The sequence below is a fragment of the Phyllostomus discolor genome, chromosome 12 (genome assembly GCF_004126475.2).
Source record: "Phyllostomus discolor isolate MPI-MPIP mPhyDis1 chromosome 12, mPhyDis1.pri.v3, whole genome shotgun sequence".
Taxonomy (NCBI): Eukaryota; Metazoa; Chordata; class Mammalia; order Chiroptera; family Phyllostomidae; genus Phyllostomus; species Phyllostomus discolor.
The window spans coordinates 4807878-4823691 of record NC_040914.2 but is presented as its reverse complement, the minus strand read 5'-3'; the positions used below and the strand labels follow the sequence as shown (position 1 = coordinate 4823691).

Below are 15814 nucleotides of genomic sequence, written 5' to 3'. Positions count from 1 at the left end.
TTTTAGAGAGGGAAGGGAGGGAGATAGAGAGAGAGAGAGAGAAACATCAATGTGCGGTTGCTAGGGGCCGTGGCCTGCAACCCAGGTATGTACCCTGGCTGGGAATTGAACCTGCGATACTTTGGTTCGCAGCCTGTGCTCTATCCACTGAGCTACGCCAGCCAGGGCTAAATTTCATAAATTCTTATGATAGTAACAGCAAATTGTTCACCACTGGGACCTACTAGAGAAATAACTTATTGGAAAATATAAATTTAAAAAATATAAAACATTTATAACTGCCTTCCTTACTGTAAGAATTATTCTTCCTTACTATAAGAACTATTCTTATAGTAAGGAATGTTTTTCTTAATATAAGTGTTCAGTGAATAAATGAAGAATGATAGAGTATTGCTGTTTTGGAACCTATTATGAGCTATTGGACCAAGGCATCGAACATCAATGCTGATAGCATCACAAAAGAGACAATCAACATTATATTTCCTCTAATGTAAGGACACAGTATCACGTAGGAAGTAACTTTGCCAACAAAATTGACCTTATGTCTGATCAAGGTTCTAAAGCCAATTACCAATTACAGTCATCCCTTGCTATATCACAGTTCACTTATTGTGGCTTCACTGTATCATGGGTTTATTTTTTTTAAATATATCTAATTCTATATTGTGGAGCTTTCACTATATTGTAGGATTTTGCAGTATACTGTACCCATATAGAATTTTATATGTTGTTAAAATTATGTAGGTTTAAGAGTATAGAAAGTGTTTAAAAGCATATGAAGTGTTTATAAGAGTGTGGGGAAAAGTTAATAACAGAGTGGGAAAGGTTTATAGGTGTGTGGGGCTTATAAAGCCTTAAAGTATATATAAATAAATATATATACTTTATGTATATATAAAATAAATATAATGTTGCTACTTTCACCTATCATGGGGGTCTCTGGAACATAACTCCCACAATATGTGAGGGATCACTGTAATGGGAAGAAGATTGAGGAACATGGTTTACTATACCTTGATAACATTGTCAGCAAAATTCAGAATATGGGAAAAGCTACTTGGCCAAAAAGATTTTCATCAACAAATAAATTACTAGAGAAATCAAAAGATAACAGAAGAACCTATAGATTAAAAAAAGATATACTCTATGGCCTTTTGATCAATTATGAGTTTAGAGATAGTTGAAAGAAGTGTGATTTTTGATGATATAAGAATTGTTCATTTTTCAGGTTTGGATAATGGTATTATGATTATGTTTTTAAAGAAAATTTTTTAGACATGAATTCTGAAAGAGGTACAAAAATGGTTTAATTTATGGAATTTATTTTTAAATATTGTGAGCAGCATAGGCCAGGATTTGGCTTGGGTTGGTGATTATTAAGGTCCATTCATAGATACAAAGATGTTTATTATACTATTCTGTTCACTTTTGCAGTGCTAGTAATGCTCTTGTAATAAAGTTTTGTTTTAAAGTTATTAGAAGATAAGAGGAGAAAGAAATGAGAGGTGTGGCAGTAGTAAAAATAAGTATACACAACTTGGAAAGCTTTGCCATGAAGCAGATATAGGATATAGGAAATGTATTTTAAGATGTGAGGTATTAGAACATATTTATAGGCTGAAGGGAATAATTTCAAAGAGACAAAAATTGATAGAGTAGAGAAAGAGGACAGTTTTGTAAACAATGATCTTACAGATGAGACAGAGTAGGAACCAATTTATGAAGGAAAACTATGCATTTAGTAAGGATATGGTCATAGGTTAGTTAGATAATGTGGTGAAGAGAAGAATTGTATTTTTCTTTCAATTGCTTCTAATTTCCTGGTGAAACAAGCAGTAAGATTACCATCAAAATGTGAGGATTATTTAGTGTGTTTTTTTGGAATTCAGTATGGAATATTTAGTATTTGATCAGTATAGATTCTCAGAAGTACAATTCTGTGGTCATAGGGTTTTAACTTTTACAGATCTCTTGATACATTAACCCTAGTGTTAATGTGACTAAAAACACATCTGTCATAAATATTTTGCATCCCATACCATATTGTATCACCAAAAAAAAGTGATTACAGATTATATTAATTTTGTGACCAGGTAATTTGCTTCTCAGTTTCTTTTTAATTAAAGCTGATACCCTACAAATGGAAATAACATTTCTCTTTTTATATTGATCTGAGGTGGGCTAATATTTTGGTTTCACATAGCCCTTGATTTGGTAGAATCCACACTAGTATTGGTTTATGAATTTTAAATAGTTAAATATTTTACATATATCTTAAAGTTTGGAATATTAAAGTTTCCTACCATAGGCCAATCATTTAGTGCCAGCCTTTTGCGTCAACATAGGTCTAGTCTACTCCTTATTGATGACATGACACAAACAGTGCATGGGCTATTATTTATATTTTTAGTTTATTTAAACTAGAATATGAACCTCAAGATGCTTGTGAAGAAATCTGAGTAGGGTCTTTGATTTTTATATCTCATTAATCTTTACTATTGTCTCAGTCATGTCTACTTCGATAATAATGTAATGTTCATCTGTAGCCAGTACTTTCAAAACAATCAACTTAGTTTTCATAGAAAAATGGTTGTCTTTTGATGCTTGTAGGGATAATAACTCACATAAACAAATTTGGGAACAAACGTTGGCTGACTTTTTGTTAAGATTACAGCTCAGCTCTTTGTAGAGTAGTCTCCTAGGTAAGAAGTGTCAACATGTCAATGTCTTGATCTGGCATGTCACTTAAGTTGGGTTCACTGTATGCCTTCTGGAAATGTTCAGTTTGTTTTTAATCAAAATCTCCACATTTATTCGGGTAAGTTTTATAACTTATGCTACTTTTTTATGAGTAATTATGAACATTTTGTTCTGTTTATTTGTACATTTTTCACTCTATTCCATTACTATTTCTGTTGTTTTATGTTTCTTATGTCAATTTGTATGGGTTTTTATGCTGTGAACACTTTCTCATTTTTCATTTTTTTAAAGATTTTATTTATTTTTAGAGAAAGGGGAAGGGAAGGAGAAAGAGAGGGAGAGAAACATCTATGTGTGTTTGCCTTTTGCACACCCTCTACTGGAGACCTGGCCCACAACCCAGGCATGTGCCCTAATTGGAAATTGAATGAGTGACCCTTTGGTTTGAAGGCCGGTACTGAATCCACTGAGCCTCACCAGCCAGGGCTCATTTTTCTTATAAATGTTATGACTGTTTAATTTGACTTTGACACTAGCTTTTTGATTACTGATTTTCAGTTTATAATTTCCAAGTAAATTCTTTGAAATTACCACCTTATTTTAAGAACATTATTCATACATTTGTAACTGTCCCTTACTACTGTTATGACTAGTTATTCATCATTTTATATATCATTTGTATCATATTTATCATAATGATGCCCTGAATTAACTTTTTCCCAAAAATTCTGACAACATTCTTATAATGTTGTATTGCTGCCGTGGCTGGGGAGGTGAAGACAGACAGGTGATAAGGGAGGAGAGTGGGAGGGGTGCTTTTCCTACACACACTTTAAATCATTGTTACCTTTTAATCTCTTCTTAGTATATCCTTTAAACTTATTGAAATATAAATGCATGCAAATATACAGAAATTATAAGCATGCAAGTCACTGAATTTTTCACAAAGTGATCACATGTAGAATCATATTCAGATTCAGAAAAAGCTTTGCTAGTACATCACAAGCTTCCTCCTAACTCCTAGTCATTCCTTCTCACCAAAGTTGACCACTATCCTGACTTTTAAAAACTCTATAGATTAATTTTGCTGTTTTCAGGCTTTATAAAAATGCAGCCATACAGTATATATTCTTTTCTGTCTGGCTTTATTAACTCATTATTGTTTGTGAGATCAATTTAAGTTAGGTGCACTTGTAGATTATTTTTGTTGCTGGGCAGTATTGTGTTATATCAATATGTCATAATTTACTTAGCAATTCTTCTGTTGATGAACACTTCTTTCCAATTTGGGCAAATAAAAATAATGTTTCTGTATTATGAGGTTTTTCTTCTTTTTAAAAAAAATATATTTTATTGATTATGCTATTACAGTTGTCCCATTTCCCCCCTTCATTCCCATCTACCCTGCACACCCTCTCCCACCCACATTCCCCCCTTTAGTTCATGTCCATGTGTCATAAGTTTTTTAGCTTCTACATTTCCCATACTATTCTTGCCCTCCCCCTGTCTATTTTCTACCTACTGTCTATGCTACTTATTCTCTGTACATTTTCCCCCTCTCTCCTCCTCCCATTCCCCTGTTGTTAACCCTCCATATAATCTTCATTTCTGTGGGTCTGTTCCTGTTCTAGTTGTTTGCTTAGTTTGTTTTTCTTTGTGTTTTAGGCGTGGTTGTTAATAATTGTGAGTTTGCTGTCATTTTACTGTACAAGTTTTTTATCTTCTTTTTCTTAGATAAGTCTTTTTAACATTTCATATAATAAGGGCTTGGTGGATGAACTCCTTTAACTTGACCTTATCTGAGAAGCACTTTATCTGCCCTTCCATTCTAAATGAAAGCTTTGCTGGATAGAGCAATCTTGGTCCTTGCCTTTCATGACTTGGAATACTTCTTTCCAGTCCCTTCTTGCAGGAGTCAGCTGATATCTCCCTTGAGAAATCAGCTGATAGTCTGATGGGAACTCCTTTGTAGGTAACTGTCTCCTTGTCTTTTGCTGTTTCTAGGATTCTCTCCTTCATTTTGATCTTGGGTAATGTAATTATGATGTGCCTTGGTGTGTTCCTCCTTGGGTCCAACTTCTTTGGGACTCTCTGAGCTTCCTGGACTTCCTGGAAGTCTATTTTCTTAGCCAGATTGGGGAAGTTCTCCTTTATTATTTGTTCAAATAAGTTTTCCACTTGTTGCTCTTCCTCTTCTCTTCCTGGTACCCCTATAATTTGGATATTGAAACTTTTAAAGATGCCCTGGAGGTTCCTAAGCTTCTCCTCATTTTTTTGAATTCTTGTTTCTTCCTGCTTTTTTGGTTGGATGTTTCTTTCTTCCTTCTGGTCCACTCCATTGATTTGAGTCCCAGTTTCCTTTCTATCACTATTGGTTCCCTGTGCTTTTTCCTTTATTTCACTTAGCATAGCCTTCATTTTTTTCATCTAACTTGTGACCAAATTCAACCAATTCTGTGAGCATCCTGATCACCAATGCTTTGAACTGTGCATCTGATAGGTTGGCTATCTCTTCACTGCTTAAAAGTATTTGCTGTAGAGTTTTGATCTGTTCTCCTGTTTGGGCCATTTTTTTTGTCTTGTTGCACCTGTTACATAGTGAGGGGCAGAGCCTTAGTTATTTAATGGGGCAGGGCAACCCAGGTGCTGGGTTGTGACACTGTGTGTGGGGGCAGGGTCCAAGAGAGTACAATGGTGCTTGGTTGGCTTTCTGTCTGATTTCAGTCCCTTCTGCTGCTTCAGTTCTTTCTGCTGCTTTAAAGGCCCTTCAAGCAAACTGGGCCTTTCTGGTGCTAATTCCCACGTGGGTGGGCTTGTGCACATTCTAGGACCTCATGGGTGTTGCTAACGAACTCTCCTGTGAGGCTTGGAGTCTCTCCCTGTGCCTCAACCCCAACAGGTGTTTTCAATCAATGTTTTGAGGCTTTATTTCCTGGTGCTGGGACCCTGGGTTGCGTGGTCTGTCTTGCTCCCCAGTTTTGCCTGGTTTATCTGCACACAAATGTGGGATCACCCAGTCAGCCAGCTGCCTTGTGCATAGTGCCTTGCTTCACAATTGCAGCCTCACTGGGTCTGCCTGTTGCCACCCCGTGCCCTGGGTCTGCCAGCCACCGCCTGTGCACCCAGGGTCCACCCGCTCCTGTCTTACGCACCTAGGTTTTGTCAGCTTCTGCCTTGCGCACCTGGTGCCACTGTTTTTGTGTCTCAACCCCTCTCTGCCTGGCTGCCCAACAGCACCCCACCTACGAGTCTGGATGAATGTGTCTATTTTAACTCCTTGGTTGTCAGACTTCCACACAGTTAATTTTTCTGTCAGTTCTGGTTGTTATTTTGTTTCTGAATTTTTGTTGTCCTTATTTTGGTTGTGCGAGGAGGCACAGTGTGTCTACTTACACCTCCATCTTGGCCAGAAGTCCTCTGTATTATGAGTTTCTTAAACTACCATTTTCTTTTTGAAAAGTATTGAACACTTATTACAAAAATGTTGAGAAAATTTGTAACATAATTGTGCATAGTTATATAAACTTGGTGAAAATAAGTAGAACCTGTCATTACCCTGGTTGTGAAAGCAGAAGGAGGTTTACTCCTGACTATGTAAAGTAGAAAATGAGCTGTATTGACAGTATCTGCAAATGAAAGTAGACAAGCAGTTGGAAGGATAATCACTTGTAAAGAAATCACCATTTTCCATGTTTATATTTGACTGAGATAGATTACATGGGCTTATGTTTTCCATCTCTGTTGGGAATGATGAAAAAGAATATTTAATCAATGTAGTAATGTGCAAGAATGATGGCAAGGCAACATGTGCAATAACTTTTACATAATTATGAGAAATTAGTAAACAGTCACTAGGTTCTATGGATTTGTTATTCAATGATAATTGAAAGATTATTTCTGCCCTCAAGGAGATTTAAGATAAGAAAATAAAAACTGAGACAATTCAGGAATATGTTACAAAAAATTGAAAAAAAAGTGTTAAGCAAGAAACAAGTTACTGAGATAGAAAAGAAAGGATATAAATTAGTTGAAATTACCAGGAATAATATTTTTGTAACATGGTAGCTAAAGGATGAAAGGAACCCAACCAGCTGGATAACCCAAGTCAGTGTTCCTAGGAATTTTAATAACAGTGCAAATCTCTAGGAAATGGAAGAGTCATGACATAGGAGCAAAGGGGACAGTCAATGTTTTAAAATAAGGTAAACAGCAGCCATGTTATTCATGTTAAGGTATTTATACATTATTATAATTGAAAGAAACCATTAAAATTTTGAAGTACAGAATTTCAAACTTTGATCTGAATCCCAACAATCTGGTGTTACCATTTTCTTTATTCCCCTTAACTTTCTTCAACTTAAATGATTATTTTAGAGTTTTCGCATCCATTTACTTCAACTGGGTTTTATTTTCTATTTTAAGGCTTTTATTTGCTTACTTGTTTACTTTTTCTAGAATAAGAAAATAGCATGCATTTATCCTTTTTTTTTTCAGATTTGGAATCCAAAATATTTCAAAAGGATATTTATGAAATGAATTTGTCACAGTGGGATATAATGGAAAACATTAGAAGTTATAGCCTGGAAGCCTTCTTTTTCAGAAAAAAATGTGAATATAAAATTTTTGAGGGCCAAAAAGGTCTTCAGAAGGGATATTTCAGGCAAGTGAAAAAAAACACTTCTGAAAAAAGGCCCACTTGCAGAAAACTTAAATCTCTGACTTTATATGAGAGAATTCATAATAGAGAGAAACCTTATGAATGTGGGGAATGTGGAAAGGCTTTTAGAGTACGCCAACAACTTACTTTCCATCAGAGGATTCATACTGGTGAGAAACCCTATGAATGTAAAGAATGTGGTAAAGCCTTTAGACAGTGTGCCCACCTTAGTCGACATCAGAGAATTCATACTTCTGACAAACTCCTTGAATGTAAAAAATGTGGAAAGATCTTTACATGTAGTGCAGATCTTCGAGTACATCAGAGAATTCATATTGGTGAGAAGCCCTATGAATGTAAAGAATGTGGGAAGTCCTTTAGAGTACGTGGACAACTTAATCTCCATCAGAGGATTCATACTGGTGAGAAACCCTATGAATGTAAGGAATGTGGAAAGACCTTTAGACAGTATGCACACCTTACTCGACATCAAAGACTTAATGTTGCTGAGAAGTGCTATGAATGTAAGGAATGTGGGCAGGCTTTTCTGTGTAGTACAGGCCTTAGAATACATCACAAACTTCATACTGGTGAAAAACCTTATGAATGTAAGGATTGTGGGAAGGCATTTAGAGTAAGGCAACAGCTTACTCTCCATCACAGAATTCATACTGGTGAGAAACCCTATGATTGTAAAGACTGTGGGAAGACTTTTAGCCGTGGCTATCATCTAACTCTCCATCAGAGAATTCATACTGGAGAGAAACCTTATGAATGTAAGGAATGTCAGAAGTTTTTTCGTCGTTACTCAGAACTTATTTCACATCAGGGTATTCATATTGGAGAGAAACCCTATGATTGTAAGGAATGTGGGAAAGCATTTAGACTATTCTCACAACTTACTCAACATCAGAGTATTCATTTTGGTGAGAAACCTTATAAGTGTAAGGAATGTGAGAAGACTTTTAGACTGTTCTCACAACTTACTCAACATCAGAGTATTCATACTGGTGAGAAACCCTATGACTGTAAGGAATGTGGAAAGGCCTTTAGACTCCACTCATCACTTATTCAACATCAGAGGATTCATTCTGGTGAGAAACCATACAATTGTAAAGAATGTATGAAGGCGTTCAGACAACACTCCCACCTTACTTACCATCAGCGAATTCATAATGTCACTAAATAATTATAAGAAAGTCTTCCATTGTGAATATTATGTTAGGGAACTTTAGTAAAAAAATTCTAAAGGAAAGTTTTTGAATGTAAGAATTCCTTTTACTTCATGCTCACAGCTGACTTAAGAGGTTTTATTTTGAAGGAAGGATATGCCCATGAAATGAGGAAGCTGTTCATCACCATTTAAATGACATTAAATTTTAAGAAACTTATTCTAGAAAGAAAATCTCTTAAAGGAGTGAATGTGGGAAAGACGTTGATGTGGTAATGTTCTCTAGTAGAGAATTTTGCAACATGAAATGAATGGAACTAGGCAGGATTCTCAGTCGAGGTTAAGAACACTAGGTGAAATGTTGATAGGAACTTCGTTGTGAGTAGGTAGGTCAGGCTGACATCTGAACCTACTGACTAATTTAACCTCATCAAAAATATGACAAAATATCTTAATGAGGTAAAATAAGACATCTTGTCAAAAAATATTGAAACAATCTAAGTAAGCATCAAGATCTAACTCCCAGTTTACAGAAAATTCAGGGAGTGGAAGAACAAATTACATGATGCAAAAAGAAGCATTTAGATCTAAAATATGGGTAATTCTATAAGGGGGATTACCTGGCTTCTCAACCAATAAAATGGCACTGAAAAAAAATGAAAGTGGAATTGCTTAGATATTAAGAGCCTTAAGAGGTGTATGAACCAAATGTAGTTAACATTAAGAAATTACATTTTTGTTGAATGATTAATAGCACTGTGTTTATGTAAAAATGGCTGACGTTTATATAAACAAGATGATACAGTGTCTGGAATTTTCTTTAAAATGTTCACAGAAAAGAGGGTGAATAACAAGTTTGTCAAAATGGTGGTAAGATGAGTGTCTTGGGTACACAGTTATTGTGTATTTGGTTTTTGCTATTTTCTCTATTTTTATGTATTTAAAATGTTCTATAGTGTTTTTAAAAGGTAAAATTATGCAGTGTTATTACCAATTTGAAGTGAATTTTTTTAGTGAATGACTTTTTTAAATGCCTATATATTAGAACTTGTGGATATTGCCAAAGCTCTAAGCAGTGGGATATTAAATATGCTATAATGTATTTAGGAAATTAAAGAATGAGAGTCCAGATTTTAACTTATTACTCTATCTGTTACAGTTCCTGTCCCATCATACTTCATACATATCATATTTTTAAAGAATGAGTAAAAGCAATTAAATGTGGAGATTGATGGAATAGACATTGCTAGCAATGTGAAGACCACTCAAAATTGAGCTACTAAAAACTTGAAGTGTAACTAGTTCAAATTAAAATGTTAAGTGTAAAGTACACATGGGGTCTTGAAAACTTACTTAAAAAGAATGTAATATATCAATTTCTCACAGCATTTATCTGCTGTGATGTGGAAGCAGTGATACATTCAGTGGATAACATTGTTATATAATACAGAATCCAATTTAAGTGTGTTTCTACTTCCAAGTAGCACATTTTTATACTGAGGTCTTCTTGGCTCTACCCTGAGTCATGCTGGGATTTTTTTTATTCCTCCATAAACAGTGGCTTGTGTGTACAGCTGAATAGTTTGCTTAGATTATTTTTAGCCTGTAGACATTTTGGGATCCAAAGACCCTCTCTCACTTTGTACTCTTTCTGTCTTGTTCAACTTTGTAATCCTTCAAGTAGTACAGTTCTCTTAAAAACTATTTTATGTGTGTTATTAGGGTTCATTCAATTAGACAAAGGATCAATATGATCTTCTTTGTATGGGGTTCACTGTGAGGCTGCTGTGAAAAAATAACTTTAAAATTATTAGAAGGCCTGCTATCTCACAGAAAGGGTAAAAGTTGGCTTCATGTTTACCCTAAGGCTGCATTTTCATGCAGAACCATATAGTTGATTGTTTTTCCTCTCTCGGGGTTTTTATACCTCTGAGGACATTTTGTTACCTGGAAACAGTCATAGAACCTGCTATATTTCCCTGAAATTGTATTTAAAATATGTACAAATTTCTATAACAAATATAATGTGTGTGGGGTTTTTTACTCTCTTATTTTGATGGATTACCTTCATAGATTTTCAAATATTTATCAAGTCTGGAATAAAGTCCATGTGTTTATAATTTATACTGTTGACCCTTGAATGCAGGTACAGGAAGCTGATCTATTAGCTGAAAATTTGTGTATAACTTTTGACTCCATCAAAACTTAACTATTATTAGCCTACTACTAATAGTCAGTCATACTGAAAGTATAAACAGTTGATTAATGTATATTATGGATGTTACATGTGTTATATACTATATTCAATGGATCTCAGCCAGAGGAAAAATGTTAATACCATAAGGAAAATACATTTACAGTACTATGCTGTATTTAGTGATACCATAAATTTACATCATCTGCAAGATGAATTGTCAGTACATACCTAAGTACCGTCTTGTATGATACAAAACAATGTAGATGTTACACGTATCACTACATATTAAAAATAAAAAGATGTGAAAAATCCATTTATTTATAGGTATAACTGTGATGACAAAGAAGCAGCAATATGATTCTTTCATGGCAGCCTAGCCTATACATTAATGAGTCATAAAATTTTTATGGCATACAACATTAGCCATATTTATAATACATTATTGGAAATGTTACATTATTTAAAGGCCACCTATCTGTGATGGGCTAATACAGTTTCTCCAATTATGAGAAGTACTGCACAATAATGTAATTCACAGAGAGCAAAGTTAGAACAATAAAAAAGCCAACATTAATTTTATAATACAGATTAATAACATGCCTATGTAAGGGATAGGCTATCCACTTTAAGTCTTGTTCACTATGTTCTACATGATGCATACTTAGGCAATGATGATACAAAAATGTCTCATGATTTCTGGTCAAGTTAGTAGAGTAGGTAAACACTGCTCACCTCTTCCCATGACCACATCAAAATTCCAGCTAAACTATGGAATAACCATTGAGAGCCACCTGAAGACTACCTGAGAACTCCTATAACTAAGGATATAAAAAGGAAGCCACCATAAGACTGGTAGGGGTGGAGATAGTGAATCAGCTATCCCACACCCACCTGGTGTGGAGAAACCTCACTGAGGAGTGAAGCAGTTTCAGCTTCACACCTAGTTCCCCCAGCATAGGCTTCCAGTGAGAGAAAGAGAAGTCTCTATAACTTGCGGCTGTGAAAACCAGCAGGGATTGTGGCTGAGTAAGATAGAGTTTCTGGAGTCCCAGGCACTCCTCTTGAAGGGCCTGCAATAGACTTACTGATGGGCTTGCTCAGAGCTCCAGCAGTGGGACAGCAGTTTGAAAAGAACCAAAGACAGGAAGGGACTGAATTGTCTGGATTCAGGACAATGTCTTGAAGGGCAGCTTTCTCCCCGACAAGTGCTGGCAAGGGCTATAGTTCCTTTGTTGAGCCCTACTCTCACCCAGTCTGCAGGCTCAGGCAACACCATGTATAAGTCTCCAGCAACTTGGCTAATGTTATTGCACTTCAGTTTCCTGAGACTCCATCCCACCAAACTTGTGAGACCACACTACTAGTGGTTTTGCCACACAACTGGCCAGTCTTGGCTCATGCTTTGGAACTTTATAAAAATGCATAGGTTTGTGCCCAACACCTCTTGCTAAGTGGCCCCAAACCTGGCACTGTGACAGTTAGTCTAGGTTTGCAGGTTAACCTCTCTCAGGCACTGGCAAGTTCAGCACAAGTGGCAACATCTGCAAATCACTTTATAGCTCATATGAGATGCCCCTAGGGCAACAGCTGATATTGTCCTGGACCAGAGCCAGTCCCAAGAGGTCCCAGAGTCAACACACTTGGTGGCCAGTTTCAGACTACAGCAGAAACCACTCAGCCACCTCCACAAATGACAGTAGGACCAGAACCACGATAAGTGAATACTGCTTCATGGGGTCAGACCTGCACAACAGATCCTCTGCTATTGTCATCACCAGTTCTCATGGCCAATCTTCCTGAGAGTCAATCTCTCCCATTGACATGCCAACAACAATAATGGTTCAATTACCACAGGAAGGCACACAAAACCCACACAAAAGACACACCTGGAGCACTCAACTCGGGTGACCAGGGAGACTGCCACTGGACTCTACAGAACACCTACTACATAAGGCTACTCTACCAAGACTGGGAGAGGTAACTGCTCTACCTGACAACATAAGAACAAACAGAGAGTCAGCCAAAATAAGGGGAAAAAAATTCAAAGTGAAAGAATTAAATGCCAGGAAAAAAAGACTAAACAAAATGGAGACATGCAATCTACCAAACGCACAGTTCAGAACACTGGTTGTCAGAATACTAACTGAACTTAGAGGAAGAGTAGGAGAACTCAGTGAAAACTTTAACAAATGTAACAAACATAATAAACAAAATGAAGATAGAAAATATTTTTTTAATTAGTTGCAAATGAAGAATACACTAAAGGCACTCTCGGATTACATAAAGCAGAGAATTTACCAGTGATTTGAAAGACAATGGTAGCAGAAAACACCCCATTGAAACAGCAAAAGAAAAAAAAATGAGAATAGTTTAAGGGGCCTCTGGAACAATAACAAGTATACCAACATTTACATCATACAGATTTCATAACAACAGGAGGAATCAAGGAATTTAAAATCTACTTGAAATAATAATGGAAAACTGCCCTTATCTGGCAAAGGAAATAGGCATACAAGTTGAGGAAGTGCTGTGAATCCCACAGAAGATAAATTCAAAGGCCCAAACCAAGACACTTATTAAATGCCAAATATTTAAGAGAATCTTAACAGGGGGAAAAAGCAATTTGTTACCTCCAAGGGAATTTCCATGAGACTGTCAGCTAATTTCTCCACTGAAACTTTGCTATTAGAAAGGACTGGCATGAAATGTTCAAAGTAATGAAAAGAGAGGACCTGCAACCAAGATTACCCCACAAGGCTATCATTTAGAATCAAAGGAGAGATAAAGAGCTTCCCAGTCAAGAAAAAGCCAAAGGAGTTGATCACCACCAAAGCAATGTTAACAAGAATTTGTTAAAATGACTTAAAAGGGGAAAAGTTAAAAAATATGAATAGCAAAATGGCAATAACTACATACCTATAAATAATTACTTAAAATATAACTGGATTAAATGCTCCAGTAAAAAAACAAACAAACACACACACAAAAAAACCATAGGGTGGCTAAATAGGTAAGAAAGCAAGATCCATACATATGCTGCCTACAAGAGATCCAGTTCAGATAGAAAGACACATAATAAAAGTAAACAGATGAGAAAAGATATTTCATGCAAATGGAAACAAAATAAAAGCTGGGGTGGTAGTAATTATATCAGACAAAACAGACTTTAAAACAAAGGCTGTCCTGGTGTGTGTGGCTCAGTTGGTTAGAGTGTCGTTTCATACACTGAAGGGTTGCTGGTTCAATTCCTGGTCAGGGCCCATGTCTGGGTTTCAGGTTTGATCCTCAGTCCAGGCACATGCAGAAGGCAACCAATCAATGTTAAGAAAAAAAAATAAAGGAAAAAAAACAATAAGGGTTATAATAAGCAACTAAGGAGGACCCAGGAATTCCACTTCTGGGTATTCAAAAAAATCCAAAACCCTCATTTGAAAAGATATCTCTCCCTATGTTTATTGCAGCATTGCTTACATTGTATATTGCAGCATTGTTTATATTGGACCAAGACATGGAAGCAACCGAAGTGTCCATTAATGAATAAAGAACAAGTGGTAACATATATGCCATAAAATATTACTCGGCCATGAAAAAGAATGAAATTTTGCATCTCTAACCATGTGGATGGACCTACAGGGTATTTTACTAAGTGAAATGGGTCAGAGAAAGAAAATTGCCATTTAATTATACTTATACATGGAATCTAAAAAACAAAAATCAGAAACTCATAGATACTGAGACATTTTGATAGTTGCCAGATATGAGGAGGTTTGGAGAGATTGATGAAAAAAGGAGAAGGGATTAAGTTGTGAAAATTGCAAGTTATAAAAATAGCCATGAGGATATAAGGTACAGCATGGGGATTTAGTCAATAATATTATAGTAATTATGGTGTTGTGGGTACTAGATTTATTGGGGTAATCAGTTTATAAGTTATATAAAGTCTAATTACTACATTGTGAACCTGGAGCTAAAATAATATATGTGAACTGTAATTAAAAATATGGTTTAAAATGTCTCATATGGTTATTGTCATACAGTTACTAGATTTTTAAAGACACACATAACAGATGAGTTTATTAACTACAGTGTGACCATTATTTACTATTAAGTGGAAGTGGATCATCACATAAAGATTTTCATCCTTGTTCTTTGTGTTGATTAGCCTGAGGAGTAAGAGGAGGGTTTGATCTTATTGTCTCAGGTGGCAGAGGTGGAAAGAGAGGCCTGCATACTGGGTGTAACTTTGTGTGAATATATTGTAATTTCTGTCTGACTTCCTTTTTTATTTCTCTGAAAATATTTCCCTAGCCACCCCTGTCATCATCCAATGGACTCATGAACAATATGGCCATGGTGGCAGGGATGAAGATTATGCATGGGATCAGCAACGTGAACTTTCACTCGCCAGGGCTGACTTACAAATGGCCATTGTTAAGTCTTCAATAGGACAGCAGCAAAGACCAACACTGAAACCACCCCGCCCCCCAATATGGCACCATTCTTGGGAGTATTCAGCCAGATACCTCATTGCAAGTTGATTACATTGGACCACTTTTTATTATGGAAGGGGAAGCTTTTTGTTCTTATTAGAATAGAAACTTCCTATGGATATGGATTTGCCTTCATTTCATGCCATGCTTCTGCTGCAACTACTATCCATGAATTTTGCCTCATCTACTGTCATGGTATTCCACACTGCATTGCTTCTAATCAAGTAAGTCCACAGAAAAAGAAGAGCAGCAATGGCTCCATGCTCATCAATATCACATTTTACCATGTTCCCCACCGTCCTGAATCAGTTGTCTTGATAGACTGATGGAATGACCTTTTGAGGACTCTGTTACAGTACCATCTAGGGGGGCAATATTTTAAAGGCTGAGGCGAGATTCTCTAGAATTCTGTATATAATCTGAATCAGCATCCAAATTATATGGTTGCTTCTCCAATAGCCATGGATACAGGAGTCAAAGGGTGGTGAAAAATAACACTGAAATATATGTATGTTTATATGTCTGTGCCCCCATTTCCTGACACAGAGCTAAATGTTTGTAATTTTCTGAGTGATTAGAACACTAGGGGCATCACATTC

General features: G+C 36.1%; 2 protein-coding genes across 2 annotated transcripts in view; both read left to right on the top strand.

The window, feature by feature from the left end:
- Window positions 1-13804, top strand: part of ZFP30 (ZFP30 zinc finger protein) — a 32339-nt gene extending 18535 nt beyond the window's left edge. The window contains exon 5 of the mRNA XM_036012920.1: window positions 7195-13804. Coding sequence (XP_035868813.1) covers window positions 7233-8546 — 1314 coding nt within the window. The 5' untranslated portion in view covers window positions 7195-7232 and the 3' untranslated portion in view covers window positions 8547-13804. The remainder of the gene's footprint in view (window positions 1-7194) is intronic.
- Window positions 1-15814, top strand: part of LOC114511272 (putative ATP-dependent RNA helicase TDRD12) — a 179355-nt gene that overhangs the window by 12354 nt on the left and 151187 nt on the right. The window lies entirely within an intron of this gene.